General features: G+C 45.0%; 1 protein-coding gene across 2 annotated transcripts in view; it reads right to left on the bottom strand.

Annotated features, from left to right (window-relative positions):
* Positions 1-17,862, bottom strand: part of PGAP1 (post-GPI attachment to proteins inositol deacylase 1) — a 484,659-nt gene that overhangs the window by 104,746 nt on the left and 362,051 nt on the right. The window contains exon 18 of one of the 2 annotated variants that reach the window (XM_077448710.1): positions 7,392-7,500. In XM_077448710.1, the coding sequence (XP_077304836.1) occupies positions 7,392-7,500 (109 nt within the window). The remainder of the gene's footprint in view (positions 1-7,391; positions 7,501-17,862) is intronic. The other variant, XM_077448711.1, reaches the window with a different exon arrangement.

Raw genomic sequence — 17,862 nt, 5'->3', positions numbered from 1 at the left:
TTTTAAAGGAAACTAGTTTGGCATGCTATCCCCTCAAAGGGAAAAAACTATTTTTGGGGGCACAGGAAGAGAAGAAGACCCCCCTTCTTACCGGAGGATCTGTTGTGGCCGGAGCAGAGGAGAAAATGACAGGCTTCTGTGCCGTTTCCAGGGTCAGGTCAGTGAGTGCTCAATACAGCCCCCAGTGGTGTGGTGACACACAGGCATGACAACATTATACATAGAAGGAGAAATTCCTGAGAAAATCTCCCTTACCTTTTCCTAGCAGCAGGTTCTATCTCAGATAAAAAACACAATCTTCACCCTTCACGGTGGGCTCCAAGACCTTTTAGGAAACCTTCAGGAACAGGGGAACCTTAGGTTACCCACAATCCTGGACCTGCGACAGCACCCTGCCAGTAAAAACTTTATGGCCTTACTACCAAAAAGTACTGGATCCCAGGGTCCAGCTCTCTTAAGAGAAGTGTTTGCAAGCAAAACCTTGTTTATTCGGACACGAGGCCCGGGTACCATCCATTTAGCCCATGAAAGGACATCAGAACGAATCCGGTCAGCATGGCTAGCTCCAGCAAGGAAGCTTAAAGTGGAGCTCAGGACAGCACATCTTTACTCGTGATCAACACCTTAGACACTGGTGAAAAAAAAAAATGAGGACTCCCAGTAGTGGGAGGGGTTATATAGGGAGTACACTTCTTGCCTTAGTTAGTGCCAGTGTCCATCACCTATCAGTGGCCCTATAACCCACATAGTAACTACTATGCCTCTGTGTCCCCTGATGTAAGAAAAGAAAAAATAATTTTCAATGTGTCCTTTTAATGTCATATCGCTGAGCAAGCATGTTAACGGACGTCAAAATGTAAACGGACATCGGCGCACGTTAAAACATGACTAAAATGTATGGAAATGTACATGCATTTTCTATACATTTAGCGCAAGTCAGTGTGAATTGGCCCTTAGCATATCCTAGCTGCAAGCTAATTTTACCCATGCATAACTGATAACAATGATTAGCAGTTATATAAATTGCTCATACTACCTCACTATGGAAAATATACTCCTAAGGTTTGACCTCATATTATATGGTTTTGGTAAATCTGAAGGAAAAACTCAGCAGAAAAACTGATAGTGTGTATGGGGCCTAAGTACCAGCATTCCACTCTATATGCAGTAAACATACCAGATGGGTCTTTCAAGGTACCATAAATATTCAGTGGGCATATTTTTTAACATATATACAACTCGTCTGATCTAATACTGAGATAAAAAAAAAAAAAAACACATCCAACAGCTTTAAGCTCACGCATTACATATCACTATGTCTAGTAACAAATCTTAGGATGTCACATATTTTCAAGTTATTACACATATCCTGATTACTAAAATACATAACAAGCACACAGATTCTATGAGCTAGAATTCGATGCTTTTTATTGAAAAAGAGCAAAAAATTTTCAGGAGTATAATGTGGGTGAGCAGTCTGAAATGTATATTAAAGTATAAGATACAAAACCACATAGATCCGCTTACAATTTATCCTGGTCATAAGCACATGGAGCCTTGCACCATTTTGTGGGGGGCATATTTAAGGCAGGGACACAGCAATGATGGCCTCTGCATCTTTGTTAAGACTACTAAAATTATGGAATCTTATTTAGTTATTAAATTGAGAGTATAGCCTCATGTAAAAGTTTTGGTTCAAAAATAACAAAGTACCATCATCTGAGTATATAGAGAAAATGGGGGGTTTAACCACTTGGGATCCGCGCTATTGCAAAATGACGGCAATAGCGCGGACCCACATTTTCGGGACTACGTCTATTGACGTAGTCCCGGTTACGAGCGGCCTGCGCGCCCCCTGAGGGGCGCGCGCGGCGCGCTCTGTGATCGGCGAGTCCGTGAGACTCGCCTGATCACCGATCCGTGTAAGGGGTCGATCCCGACCCCTTATCACGTGATCAGCTGTCAGCCAATGACAGCTGATCATGTGATAAAACGGAGCCGGTAATCGGCTAGTATTCCTCCTCGCGCTGACAGCGCGAGGAGAAAAAAAAAAAGCCGATCGCCGGCGGCCGTGTTCGGGACATCAGTCCCGATCACGGCCAGCAATTTAAAAGGACACCTGCCCCCTGCCAGTGCCCACCTGCCACCCGCAGTGCCATCCTGAAATAAAGTAAGTGCCCCCCTGTCAGTGCCACCCAGCAGTGCCCATAGTGCCCACAGTGCCACCCAGCAGTGCCCACAGTGCCACCCACAGTGCCACCCAGCAGTGCCACCCACAGTGCCACCCAAAATCTGCCTCAGGTGCTGCACCCCAGTGCCGCCCATCAGTGCCCAGCAGTGCCGCCCATCAGTGCCCAGCAGTGCCGCCCATCAGTGCCCAGCAGTGCCACCTATCAGAGCCACCTATCAGTGCCACCTATCAGTGCCCATCAGTCCCATCTATCTGTGGTACCTATCAGTGCCCATCCGTGCCACCCATCCGTGCCACTTATCCGTGCCATCTTATCTGTGCCCATCTTTGCCCATCAGTGCCGCCTTATCTGTGCCCATCGGTGCCGCCTTATCTGTGCCTATTAGTGCCGCCTTAACTATGCCTATCAGTGCCCACCAGTGCAGCCTATCAGTGCCCACCAATGCAGCCCATCAGTGCCCACCAATGCAGCCCATCAGTGCCCACCAATGCAGCCTATCAGTGCCGCCTAATCAGCGCACTTCAATGAAGGAGAAAAATGACCCGTTTGCAAAATTTTATAACAAACTATTAAAACATGATTTTTATTTATTTTTTTTTTGCATCTTTTTTTGTTTGTTTAGCAAAAAATAAAACTCCGAGCTGTAACTAAATACCACCAAGAGAAAGCTCTATTTGTGGGAAAAAAATGATAAAAATTTCATTTGGGTACAGTGTTGTATGGCCGCGCAATTGTCACTCAAAGTGCATCAGCGCTGAAAGCTGAAAATTGGTCTGGGACTGAGGGGGGTTTAAGTGCCCAGTAAGCAAGTGGTTAATGTACCCTGTATGCCATTTTTATATGTAATAAATAGTTTTTTATATTATTTACATTGGTTATTATTAGTACCGAGTCCATTACAATCTATGAGTCTGGGAATAGATCTATGGCCAGCTTCAGCAACTGTCCTATCTTTCCAGTCTCATCCCTTTAATCTTATTCAGTTCGTATTCCCTCAGATGGTGATATGTGAAACATAAGCTTGGAGTTTATTTTTTTTGTTTTTTTTCAGCTCTGTACTAGATCGTACAAGCTGTATATAGGCTTTTTTAATTACCGTATTTATCGACGTATAACACGCACAGGCGTCTAACATGCCCCTTAATTTTAAGAGGGAAGTTTCGGGAAAACAAAACAAAACCTTACATTTTAAATAAAGAATTTTGAAGAAAAATAAGGGTCAGTGCCCATCAATGCAGCCTTATCAGTGCTCATCTGCAGCATCACCATTGCCCATCATTGTAGCCTGATCAGTGCCCATGTGCAGCCTTGCCCATCATTGCAGCCTGATCAGTGCCCATTTGCAGCCTTGCCCATCATTGCAGCATGATCAGTGCCCATCTGCAGCCCTGCCCATCATTTCAGTCTGATCAGTGTCCATCTGCAGCCTTGTCCATCATTGCAACATGATCAGTGCTCATCTGCAGCCTTGCCCATCATTGCAGACTTGTCCCTCTTTGCAGCATGATTAGTGCCCATCTGCAGTCTTATTGCCTAAATAGACAGAGCAGGATCTCCTCCTGTGCACTCGGCTAGGTTTGCAGTCCCACCCCTTGGACCAGCTCCTATGATGGACGCCATCCAATGGCGGGACGTCAATGCTAGTAGGCGGGACTGGGCGTGACTGCAAGCAGAGCCGAGTACACAGGAGATTCGGCTCTGCCTTTTTCGGTGGTGCTCGTTCCCTCCTTCCCCTCCGAGGCAGCCATTCAGCGTATAACATGCACACACGATTTTCCCCTGATTTTAAGGGTGGAAAGGTGTGTTTTATATGCCGATAAATACAGTACATTTTTAATTTAAATTCTTAAAATAAAAGGATGAATTTAAAAAAAAAGTATGTCCACTAAATATTTTGGTAACCCTTCTAATGTATTTATATTTCCTAGAAGATATGTTTTAATTGGCCAACAACTGCTTCATGGATGTAGAAATAGCAACACAGGAAAGCCACTTCTTCCACATGATAAAATATTACATTTACTTTTTTTTTTTTTTGTCAGTGAGTCTGTGCACCAGATGTAAAAGTTCCTTTGGATGAAATGAATTCTTCCTCTGTATGTAATTAGTACAGTACAGAAAATATGTATTTTGAATTATAGGATTAGTGCTTAGTTTCCAAAAATCCAAGTATTAGTTCAGAATGGGGTGCCTTGAGATTAAAATTATGCCTCGACTGACAAAAGGTTGAGAAACACTGCTGTAATAAATAATATAATTCATCAGTATAATAAATTGTAGAAAATAAAATGTTTTAACATATCACAACATACCTAGGACAGTAAAAATAAATTGCATTTGTGTCAGTAATTTACTAACTTATTTTAAAATTGATTTGCTTGTGGCAACCATTATTCTATGACATGCCTTTTGCTTTGACGCCATCCTTAAAGTATAACTAAAGGTTTTTATTTATTTTTTTAAGTTTTGGATAGAGTCGTGAGGGTTTAGAACACCATGTTTTTAATGCTGTCTGTGCCCACATTAGGGAGATTCATCTTCTCTTTTTGTCATGTTTACCGATTTCATCAAAATTGAACGTAAAGGAAAATCCCCAATTTTTGGATTGCTTGTAAAATAATAATGGAGGAGAAACCTTCCAATGGGGTCACTAGATCTTGGTGACCTTATTGCCAACAATGGATACCGTCACTTTGGAAGGAAGTCTTTGACTTCCTGTTTCGGCTATGGAAAAGGAAGTGAAGGGAAATCTCCCTAATCGGACACAACAGCAAAAACCTGACAGGGTTGTTATAATCCTTCCTTCCTTACCTAAATGAAAAAAAAAAATGCCATTTGACAGTTTACTATTCTCATATTGTTCACCCCACAATTTCAACAAACTATATAACAATGCTAGTATGACCAACTTTAAATAAAAATCAACATATAGAGAAACATCACTATACTGCAGAAATGAAATTAGCAGGTAAAATAAGTATTGAACATGTCACCATTTTTCTAGGTAAAGATATTTCTAAAGGTGCAATTGACATGACATTTTCAATACAAATAAAAAAAAGCTCAGAAATTAAGTTATGTGTAATAAAATGGAATGACACAGGGAACAATGTTTGAACATGCTAACTGAAACGTATTTTAAAATTCGTACAAAATCTTTTGTTGGTAATAACATATTCAAGATGCCTCCTGTATGGAGAAACTAGTCACATCCATTGCTTAGATGGAATTTTGGCCCATTCTTCCACACAGTCTTCAAATCTTGAAAGTTTAGTGGGCCTCTTCTATTAACTCTGAACTTTAGTTCTTTTCATAGATTTTCTATTGGATTCAAGTCAGGTGATTGGCTGGACCATTCTAACAGCTTTATTGACTTTCTTTGAAACCATTTGAGAGCTTCCTTGGCTTTGCGTTTGGAATCACTGTCTTTCTGAAATGTCCATCCTCGTTTCATCTTCATCATCCCGGTAGATGGCAGCAGATTTATATCAAGAATGCCCTGGTCCATTTTTCCCTTCATCCTTCCTTCAAGATATGAAGTTTGCCAGTACCGTATGCTGAAAAACAGCTTCACGTAATGATGTTGCCACCTACATTAACTTTTGGGGTGATGTGAATTGCCATTTGACCTCCAAACATGGTGTGTATTATGGCATCCAAAGACTTCAATTTTGGTCTCATCTGACCAGACTATATTATCCCAGTATTTCACAGGCTTGTCCAAATGTTGTGCAGCAAACGTTAAAGGATCTTCAATATGCTTTTTCTTCAGCAATGGAGTCTTGCGTGGTGAACGTGCACACTGGCCATGGTGGTTGAGTGCATTTTCTTTGAAACAATTGTACCTGCTAATTCCAGGCATTTCTGAATCGCTCTCCCCAAGTGGTTCTTGGCTCTTGGACAATTCTCTTGATAATTCTGTTCACTACTTTGTCAGAAAACTTGCGAGGATGAAATTATGTTCTTTCCATTTTAATATTATGGCTCCAATAGTGTTCACTGGAACATTCAGAAGTTTAGAAATCCTTCTGTAACAAATGTCATCAGTAGGTTTTTCAACAATAAGGTTGCAAAGGTCTTGAGAGAACTCTTTGCTTTTACTCATCAGTAAATTTTTATTGTGTGACATCTTCGTAATGAGACACCCTTTTATAGGCCATCAGTTGAGACTGAACCAGCTGATATTAATTTGCACTGACAAGGGGCAGGATTTCTTACTAATTACTGATAGATTTCAGCTGGTGTCTTGGCTCGCCATGCCTTTTTGCACCTCCCTTTCTTGATGCTCTTTCCCTGCATCATTCCATTTTTATTACACATAACTTAATTTCTGAAAATATTTATTTTGGTTTCTGTGTATGTATGGATTGCATGGGTTGTTACAAACATGTGGTGAAAGTTCCGTGTCAATAGCACCTTTAGAAATCTATTTACCTAGAAAAATGGTGATGTGTTCAATAGTTATATTACCTGGTGTACTTATTGCAAATTTTTGTATTTCCATGCTTCATAGTCCTAATGAAGGCAGTCTCCTATAACCTCTGAAATTTCCTTGTTAATTAACTTTTTATAAATTAAACTGTCCTCCTGTCCTGTAGTATATCAATGGTATGGTGTTTTTTTTGTGCTATGTTTTATGCGATTCAAATGAATGCAATTTAAACAGCCCAAAAAGGCAACATTATCTGCTTATGTTTAATGATAAAAATAGGAACAACAAAAATGCACATGCCATCAAGCAGAAAAGCACACTCTTTACATATTATCTTGGAGGCTTGACTTTATCTCAAAGTCAAGACTTGTATAGAGTGAGCCCAGATTTAAGATTCTGGGCAAGCAGTTAGTTACACATGACAGGAAGCTTAATGAACTACTTAGAGCACTCAGCAGTGCCCTCGTAGTTTGATTCACAGGGATCTCTTTGTGACAGCGAGTGCGGGGAGAAGATCCTCGGTTTGCTGTCGGGGGGGCATGAGATGCTGAACACGTTACATCCTAAATATGGGTGTGACATGTAACATCTTCAGAAAGGTGAACTTATCCTTTAAGTTTTATTTGAAAACCTGGAACTGTAGATTATGCATTCAATCATAACAGCTCTATTGATCTATTATAGTAATATTATATGAAAAAAAACAAAAACAAAAACAAAAACAAAAAACACATACATATAATATTGCAAATAAGTATGTTGTTTACCTCATAATTGCAGTCTTGAGATGTGTAGAGCATTAAGGTTACCATCCTACTGTCATTCTGTGGTTGTGGATCATGAAGCTTGGCAAATAGCTTGAGATGTGCATCACTGCTAGGAAATAATAGGAAAATATATGCACAATGGGGTATTTTAATGTACATTTAGATAATTTTAATTTTTAAAACCACCTCAATACCAGCATATGACCCGTCTTCCCTCCTTAGGTAATTTTTCAGTGCTGTGATACTTTGACTGCCAATACTCGATAATGCCACACTGTACAAAATTCATTTTATATCATTCTTTAAACAGCTGTTTTGTTTTGGAAACTGCATTCACATCGCTCTTCTGAGGGCATTTGACAGGCAGTGAGATGGTGCATTGTTGTAATTGTTCAGTTTAATGGGTCAGCAGGGATGATACAAAGCATCACAGCTGCAGCATATGTATCCCCCCCTCCGCTGCCTATGCAGCTTAAGATGGAGTGGTTGGCAGCCAGCAAAAATGCAGCTCAGCCATGTGTTTTTACCGTCCCCAAACACAAGTGTAACCGAGTCCCAAAGTAAAAAAGAAAAAGTAACATTTTGAGAGAAAAAAAAAAAAAAAGAAGTTTCCCTTACCTCTATTAAAAAATATAGGATTTTTATAACAGCTTACCTGTAAAATCCTTTTCTTTTGAAATACATCACGTGACACAGAGCCATAGTAATTACTATGTGGGTTATCGTCCAGCTTCAGGTGCTGGAACACTGGCACACCCTAAACAGGAAGTTGCCTCCCTATATAACCCCTCCCACTAATGGGAGTATGTCAGTTTTGTAGCAAAGCAATACACATGTATACTAGAAAGAGGGTCGGGACCTCTGTGTCCAGTGATATACTTCAAAAGAAAAGGATTTTTACAGGTAAGCTGTTATAAGTAGGGCACCATGAGATCAGAGGATTTATACTGCAGCCTGCAGTACACTGCGCCCAAAGAATCTGGTAAATGTATGGATTGAAGACCAAGTTGCGGCCTTGCAAAATTGAGCCACGGAGGCTTGGTGATGCACTGCCTATGAAGCACTAACAGCCCTAGAGGAGTGCCCTTTGATTTGAGAGAGTAGAACTACCTCTTTAAACCATAAGCTTGAACGATTACTTGTCAAATCCATTTAGAAATAGTAGATTTCAATGCTGCCTGTTCTCTTTTAGAACCTTCAGGCAAAGTGAACAAAACATCTGTTTTCTGAATCTGAGCAGTCGCCTTTGAGTAGACTTTGACTGCTCTCACCACATCAAGAGAATGTAGTGATTTTTCTTCCATAGAACAGGGTTCTGGAAAAATGAAGGTAGAATAATATCCTGGTTTAGATAAAATCCTGATATTACCTTTGGCAAAACGTTAGCATGAGGGAGCAATACAACCTTATCCTTGTGAAGGATAAAAATATGGCTCTTTACAAGAAAGAGCAGCCAATTCTGATACCCTTCTTGCAGCAGATATAGTTACCAGAAAAAATAGTTTCCTTGTCAAAAAAAGACCAAGGGAATATGTCATATCAAATAGGATTTTTGTACTCACCGTAAAATCCGTAAAAAGTTCATTGACGGACACAGCATCTTCATCTTGACCCTTGGGGCCAGGGAGCGGTCCTACTGGCTATAACCCCTCAGACTTCATCCAGCAGCTCAGTTCGTCAAAAGCAGTACAAACATAAATAGGAGGGGTGGGTGATGTGTCCATCAATGAACTTCAGATAAAAGGATTTTGCAGTGAGTACAAAAATTATATTTTCTCTTTCATTCATTGATGGACACAGCATCTTCATCTTGACCTTAGGGAGGTCCCTAAGCAGTGTCAAAGAAACGAGGGGTGGGAACAGCAAGAAAATAACTCCACCCATAACAACCAGAGCGCCTCAACAGAGGAGTTGCAACCTTAAACAGCCGCCTGCAAAAAAACCTTGCGGCCAAAGCAAGCATCCGAAGATGTGCTCACATCAATCTTGTAAAATTTTGAAATTTGAAAGTGTGAACGGACGATCAGGTCGCTACCTTTCACACCTGGGAAACGGATGGTTGAAGAGGCACCAATTGCCCTGGTAGAATGTGCTGTGACAGGAAAGGGGGGGGCGCCCGTCCGGCCAATGAGACCTCCAGTCCCTTCTTCGGACCAGCCACCGATACAAACAGTGAGTCCGACCTCCGAAAAGGCGTCGTAGCAGAGTCTGGACCACATCCAAGGAATGCAAAGCCACCTGTTTGGAATGTGATGGCCGAGGACATAAGGACGGAAGCACAATGTCCTCATTTAGATGAAAGGCCGAAACAACCTTTGACAGAAACGAAGGCTGCAGAAGCAGAAAGGAAGGCTGCGGGCGCAGCACTGCTTTATCCTTGTGGAGGATCAAGTAGGGAGACTTGCAAGACAAGGCTGCCAACTCAGAAACCCTCCTGGCAGACGTAATAGCCACTAGAAAGACTACTTTCTGTGGGAGTGTCAATAAGGGGATCTCCATAATGTTTTCAAACGGCGGTTTCTGAAACACAGAGAGCAGATTCGAATCCCACAGAGGTAGCGGTGGTCGAACCGGGGGGGGGGGGGGGGCATATTTCGCACCCCCTGAACAAACGTACTCACCAATGAATGAGTCACAAAGGGTTGCTGAAAAAAAAAAAAAAAAAAAAAGGACAGCCAAAGCTGATATCTGCCCCAAGTTTCTGATCCACTCCTCGCTGCAAAAACAGCAGGATCCTGGAAATCAAGTATGTGCGCGGACGCCACCCCATCTCCTCACACGTGGAAATGTAGGCCTTCCACATACCATGATAAATCTTCAGAGAAGATGACTTCTGTGCCCTCAGCATAGTGGATATTACCAAATCTGACAGACCTCGGTCCCTTAGCACCTGGCTTTCAACAGCCATGCCATTAAAGCCAGTGACGGTAAAGCAGGATGAAGTATTGGACCTTGTGACAGAAGGTCCTCTCTCATCGGCAGTCTCCAAGGAACATCCGCCACCATTCGTACTATGTCGGCGTACCACAGACGCAGAGGCCAATCTGGTGCAATCAGAATTACCGAAATCCCCTCGGCCTCCACTCTGCGAAACATACGTGGTAGAAGTTTAAGTGGGGGAAAAGCATAAATCAGACAATAATGCCCCATGGAGCTACCAACGCGTCCGCCACGTCCGCCCAGGGATCCTTTGACCTGGCCACAGACCTCTGTATCTTCCGATTGAGTCGAGAAGCCAGGAGAGCCACATCTGGCATGCCCCACCTTAGGCAAAGGATCCAAAATACATCCGGATGTAGCGACCATTCCCCTTGGCCCAGCATTTGACGACTTAGGTAGTCCACTTGCCAGTTTTCTACATCCGGAAGAGCCGGCACGTGCCATTCTGCCCACCGCAGAATGTGAGCGACTTCCTGTGCTGCAGCCAAGCGCCTTATTTCTCCTTAAAGCAGGACTGTACTGCGGAAAAAAATATTAAAAGCCAGCAGCTACAAATACTACAGCTGCTGACTTTTATTAAATGGACACTCACCTGTCCCGGGTGTCCAGCGATGCCGGCAGCTGAGGCCAATCGATCGCTCAGCTCTCGGCTGCTGCCGCCACAATTCTAGGTGAGGGAATCAGGAAGTGAAGCGAAACGGCTTCACTTCCCGGTTCCCTGCTGAGCATGCGCGAGTCGCGCAGCGCAATAGGAATTGTCCGCGCTGTCTCTGGGATCCGTGTGTGTCCCAGCAGACAGCGCGGCAGGACAGGAAATGGCATAGACTCCCACGGGAGTCTATGCCCGGAAGTTGGTGTAAATACCGCCGTGGTGTTGTCTGACTGGATCCTGACCGGACGACCCTGCAGCCTCTGTGACCATGTGGACAGGCACCACTTGATTGCCCGAATTTCCAGCACGTTGATTGGAAGGTGGGATTCTTCTGGGTCCAGCGACCCTGGGCTGACTGGGGTGACTGGGGTGAAGAGGAAGGAACGACTTCCCGGACTGAAGGGCCGGTGACCTCCTCCACCAGAGCAGGAAATCCCTGACTAGCTGGCTCACCTGAATTTGACAATCCAGGGACAAAGGAGATTTGTCCCATTTTGACAGGATCTCCTTTTGCAAGACTCGAGTGTAGAATTGAGCATACGGTACCGCCTCAAAAGTGGCTACCATGAGACCCAGGACTCGCATGCAAAAATGCAGTGACGTCCACCTGCGGGACACCAACAACTTCACCGCAGCTTGTCCGAAGGGAGAAAGACTCTCGCCTCTGAGGTCCAGAAGCAGGCCCAGGTACTACAGGCTTTGAGTCGGCACCAACACTGACTTCTGTAGGTTCAGTACCCAACCAAACTCCCAAAGAGTTTGCATAGTGATTGCCACATCCTCCCTTAATTCTGAGGTGGAAGCTGCTCTCAGAAGGAGGTCATCCAGGTAACCCACGATTGCGATTCCTTGCTGCCTTAGCAAAGCCAAAATTGGGGCTAGCGCCTTAGTAAAGAGCCTCAGTGCCGACGCCAGGCAAAAAGGGAGAGCTACAAATTGGTAGTGCTCATCCCCGACCACAAATCGCAGAAACCTCTGATGCTTGATGCATATGGGGACATGCAAGTATGCGTCCTTGATGTCCAGGGATGCCAGAAAATCCCCCTGATGGAGTGCAGTGACCACAGAGCGAACTGATTCCATCCTGAACCTTTGTACCTTCACAAATCTGTTGAGGGCCTTGAGGTCGAGGGCCTTGAGGTCCAGGACCGGACAGACCCCTTCCTTCTTTGGGACTACAAACAGATTGGAGTAAAATCCCTGAAACCTTTCCAGCATCGGTACAGGTACTAACACCCCACAAAGCAGCAGGTTCTGTACTGCCCAGAGCAGGGCCTCCCGATGAGCCGTAAGAAGATGAAGGTTGGAGGGAAAAAATCTGTTTGGCGGACAAGAAACTCCATCTAGTATTCTGATGAAACCAGTTTGCAGACCCACTGGTCGGAAAGTAGGGAGGTCCACCGGGCTGCAAACTCCCGAAGGCGACCCCCCACCCGAGAGTCGGGCAGAGGCAAACCTTCATGCGGTAACAGATTTGCTTGCAGGCTTGCGGAACCAGTGAAGCTTTTGGCTCTCAGCAGGCACCTTGTCGGACTTGGAACGCTTACCTGCTGACCAAGGCAGATGAAAAATCTGCTTCTGAGCGGAAAAGGAGGGCCCTTGCCTACGGCGTGGCTCCTTCCCTTTTCTGGACTGTGGGAGCAACGTATTCTTACCCCCAGTAACATTCTTAATAAGGTCATCCAGCAAGGCACCAAATAGCCTCTCTACCTGGAAGGGCAAGTCCGCAAGGCTTTCTTAGATGCCTGGTCCGCATACCAGCATTTCAGCCAAATCAGGCGATGTAGCACTACTGCTGATACAGCTCTAGAGAGCAAGGGGGCCTTATCCAAGGCCGCATCACAGACATACTTAAGACCCTGCACCAAGACCGGGGAAGCCTGTTGCTTTTCCAACTCCCAGTGCAACAATTTTGCCCATTCAGTAAGCGTCTGTGACACCAGGGCCGTGGCTAACACTGGCCGCAATGCTGACTCCACCACCGTAAACATGGGCCGAGCAACCTCCTCTGCCCTTCTGTGGTTACCTTATTTAACCTGGATACCGGGGGGGGGGGGGGGGTCAACAATCGGAGGAGATGCCCATTTCTTCAGGAAACACTCCTCAAAGGGGTAACACACCGCCATGCGCTTCAGGACTGAAGGAAATGATCGCTGAGGTATTCGCCACTCCTTGTAAATAAACTTATCAAAATAAGTTTGGTAAGGAAATACCTTAGCTGCGCGGGCTGGCTTGTGAGACCCGAAAGGGACCGACACCTCTGTAGATGCCCCCCGCCGTACCCTCCTTTTTTAGGGTATCCCGCACCGCTGTAATAAGTGCTCCTACAAGCGCCTTTTCCTGCGCTGACCAGGACACGGAGTCATCCTCACTGCCTGAACGGTCCTGGTCCGCATCCTCTGATACATCAGAACAGGGGCCACCTGTCACAGCGGGGCCAGAGTCTGAATCAGAGCTTTCCCCAGAAGACGATGGGGGGAGGGGGCGTTTTTACCCCCTTGCGTCCGCACGCCGCTTCCCTGGCAACAAAGGCCTTCAGGATTGCCGACAGAGCGTCCATAGGCACCATAGGTGCAGCGGGTCCAGTTGCAATAACAGATGTCTGGGGAAGAAGCGCCAGCTTCCGACGCCATGCTGACCCACACTCGCCTGTCGCCACTTAGGGATCCAAGGCAAGTCACACAAAATGTCCACCCTCTTAGCTGCCACAGACTGAGGGCCCCCCCGCAGGACTCATCACCCTGACCCAGGTACTGCGCTGTGCTGCTGCAGTCCGCTCTCCCCTGTGTCATCCACGAGGTGTCTGCATGAAAAGCGCGCTGTTCTAGAAGGAAAAAAGCACCCAGAGCTAGAGGCAAAACTACCTGAGGCTACTAGAAACATCTGGGGGCGGCGAGAAAATGTCCGAAAGGCCAAAACTACAAAAAATGGTCGCAGAACGCGCGGCAGCCTCCCTACGTGCCACACACACAGCACAAACTTTCCACCATGGCCCAGAAAGAGGGAAGAGGACGAGCGGATCCCCAACACCCAGAGCAGCCCCCTGCCAGGATCCAGAGTCCCCCCCACCCGAGTACCCACGGCCAGGTACGTGCACCGCACTCCCATGTGCCAGCTGCTCCATCCTGCCGAGACAGGTAGAACCATACTTGCCCCTCCTGCAGGGACTGCTGGACGCATTTCAGACAGAGCCCTCACCCGAGTAGTACGGGGTGGCTGCTGACCACGACACACCATGACACAGACAGCAGTAGCCCGGTCATGTGGAGTCCTGGAGTATATAGCTCACCGGCCGCCCCTGGATCAGACGGGGCATGTGGTGGCTGTCCCAGAGCATAGCTAAGGCCCACTGATCATGCTCGATGGCCAGGCTGGGGCAACAAGGATCTATATTATCAAGCCTGTCACCCAGCCCGGCTGTTGATTGTAGATCACAGAAATCAAAAATGCAGAAAAAAGAAAAAAATTCCCAGGACCAATGGTCCCACCAGAAGCCAGGTCCTTCTCCTACACTAGGCAGAAAAAAAACGGAGTTTCTGGATATAGTGTGAGGCGTTATAGCCAGTAGGACCACCCCCTGGGTGGTACTGTGCAAGTGTTGCTGTTTTTAACACTTTTTGCCTAGTCCTCTCCTAAAGGGGGCGATATAACCCTAAGGTCAAAATGAAGATGTCGTGTCCGCCAATGAACGAAAGAGAGAAAGGCTGTTTTAGAACTCCGACAAAAGTAAATTCAAGTCCCTAGGTTTAAGGGGTTACCCAACTGGAGATTAAGCCATGTTACCCCCTGAATAAAGTTACGAACCAAAGAATGTGAAGCAAGTGGTCTTTGAAATAATACAGATAAGGCCGAGGCCTGTCCTTAAAAAAGCACTCAAGGCCAGCCTTATTTCTCACCCCATCTGCAGAAAGTCAAAGATTCTACCTTTGACCTATTTCCTGGGGTGCAACTCCTGGTTTCACACAAGGAGACATATGTTCCCCAGACTCCATAATATATAATTATGGAGGCCAGCTCCCTTGCATTAACCAAGGTAGAAACTACTAAACCTGACAGCCCATGCTTCTTCAGAGTGTGGGTCTCAATAGCCAGACCATTAAATTTAGCGTTTGTAAAGTAGGATGGAACACCGGACCTTGCGAGAGAAGATCTGGCCGTGACGGTAGGGTACATGGGTCCCCTACTGCCATATTTACAATCTCTGCATATCAAGATTTCCTGGGCCCTGCTGGGGGCCACAAGAATCGACTTCCCTACCTGCTTGATCCTGCAAAGAAGTCGTGGACATAGGCAGAATAGGATGGCATGCATAAATCAGTGAGAACCGATTCCACGGGAATAGAAAGGCATCTGTTCCGCATGCTAGCGGATCCTTTGTTCTTGACACAAAGTTGTCGATTTCTTTGTTGAACCTGGCCGCAAAAAGATCTGCGTCTGGGATCCCCCATTTTTGACATATTGACAGGAAGATATTGGGGTGAAGGAACCATTCTCCCGGGAACAACTGCTGGCGACTCAAGTAGTCCGTCGGCCAATTTTCTATTCCTAGAACTAAGACTGCTATTGGCAAAGTACATTACCCAAGATAGGATACGATTCACCTTTCTCTGTGTTGCACCACTTCTTGTGCCCCCTTGGTGATTAATATAGGGCATTGCTGTGGCATTGTCGGATTGAATCCTGGCAGGACAATACCGTAAACTGAACGTTCAGGCCCTCAGGACCAAGAGCTCTGCCTGAATTTCTAAAATGTTAATGGTCAAGGCCATTTCTGATCTGGGCCACTTCTCTTGGACAGTTGCCTCTTCCAGGACTGTTCCCCAACTAAAGGTTGGCATATGTTGTTACCACTTCCCAGGTAACTGAAGGAAGGATCTCCCCTTAGTAGATTTTTGGATATTAACCATAAACTGAGGCTCTGGTGCACTCAGTCTACAGCACCTGGTATTTCCAGGTGGTCTCTTGTCCGGGTACTAACCGAGCCCGACCCTGCTTAGCCTCCAAGATCAGATGAGATCAGGCACCATCAGGGTGATGGGGTCATAGGCTTTGGAGTCAGACACGTTGGGAATGTAGAACCTGAACTCTGTTCCAAGCTGATAGGATACTGTTTTGCAGCAGTCTTGAATGAAACTGAGCATAAGGAATGGCCTCGAATGAAGCCACCATCTTTCCCAACAACCTCATGCAAAGTTGAATAGAAAAAATTCATCTTGCTTCAACCACCTAACAGTTCCTTTATGGCACTGATCTTTACCTGGGGTAAGAATACCCTTTTCGTTACATTTTGTACCTATGATTGGACCCAAGTATTTTAGCCTTCTTCATGGTAGATATTCCAGGCAGTTGAATGTAGTGACCATACTTTGGTCTAAACGGGCTACTGACTAGTCTATGAAGAACAGATCGAATAGGTAAACCATAATCGTTATACCTTGGTCCCTTAATCTGGCTGGAAGAGGGGCCAGAACCTTTGTAAACACTCAAGGCACAGTAGCTGGACTGGAAAGCAGAGCTTCACACTGGAAATTTAAATTTTCCACCTTGAAAAGTAGATATTACTAGTGAGCAAGGGAATAGGCATATGGAGGTATGCATCTTTGATGTGGATTGACTCCATACGAAAAAAAGAGTGGTTATATTCAGGAACTGAATTTAGATTTTTGAGATCCAGAATGTCCATTCGGATTCCATGAAAAAAAAAAAAAGGAGGTCTGAATCAAACCCCAAACTCTGTTCTTACATGGGGACCCCCATGATCACTTCTTTCTTTTTCTCTGGATCCTTAGAAACGTTTGAAAACGAGGAGACGGGAACTTTTGGCACTCCAGTTTGTACCCTGGAGCTATTGAGGAAGTCCCCCATTCTTGACAATCTGCCTGCCAGATCCTTGAGAACTGCAGAAGAATTCCCCCTATTCGATTGAACCCGACAGTAGAGGCCGCCATGACTGCCTGGAGGCTGATGCCTCCAGGCAGATAAAATGAAAATAATTGTATGCCTTTTCTTAAATGGTAAAAGTGGTGCTTTCCACTAGAATTTCTTTGGATGTGTTATCCAAAACATCCCCAAATAGCTGTTTCACAGCAAAAAGGAAGTCTAGCCAGGAGCCTCTTACAAGGCACTTAGCGAACGGCGCAAGGCCTGAAGGATAGAATTTCTCATAGCAACTATTGCAAACATAAAACAGGAGGGGAACAGCTGCCAAAAAACAGGAGGGGAACAGCGGCGCTAGATATGGTGATAACATAAAATGATATAGCAACTGGAATATAGGTATACATAAAATGTGTGTGAAAAAGCACGCATAATATTAAAACATTTGTTTAAAACATAATGTCCAGAAATGATCCGAGATCTTGTATGATTAGCACCTAGAGGCAGCTCCCTTAGAGTGAAGCGATGGGCTCTGTGTAGAAATGGGAAAAGAGGCGTGCCAGACTGAGTGCAGTATAAATCATATATTTAATAAAAACAAGTAGTAACTCACAGATTAAATTAGAGTTCAGTATGTGGTGAAAATCGCCAGTCCTGCAGTGTCATAAATGTCTTCCCTTTGCAGCCTGGGGCACTGGGGTGATCTTACAGGGAATGCTGGGAACCAGGAAGCAGGAAACAAGAAGCAGTTGGTCGTGACTTTACAGGAACAGGAAATGTGATTATTCACAGTGGCAAGGAATGGTAATGCATTTCGAAGCTACAGCTTCTTCATCAGACCATGTTTTACTGGCAAACCTGGCAGTCTTAAATACAGAGGAAATAGAAACAGAAATATCTGATGGGCTGGCCAACCCATCAGTACATAAATGTGGAGCTATCATTACATAATGATCAGTACATAAATGTGGAGCGATCATTAAGCAACAAATTGCACCATCA

Source organism: Lithobates pipiens, unplaced genomic scaffold (genome assembly GCF_037356315.1).
Source record: "Lithobates pipiens isolate NorthernLeopardFrog02 unplaced genomic scaffold, aLitPip1_a1.2 Scaffold_22, whole genome shotgun sequence".
Taxonomy (NCBI): Eukaryota; Metazoa; Chordata; class Amphibia; order Anura; family Ranidae; genus Lithobates; species Lithobates pipiens.
The sequence above is the reverse complement of the archived record's forward strand: the minus strand, read 5'-3'. Positions and strand labels throughout refer to the sequence as shown.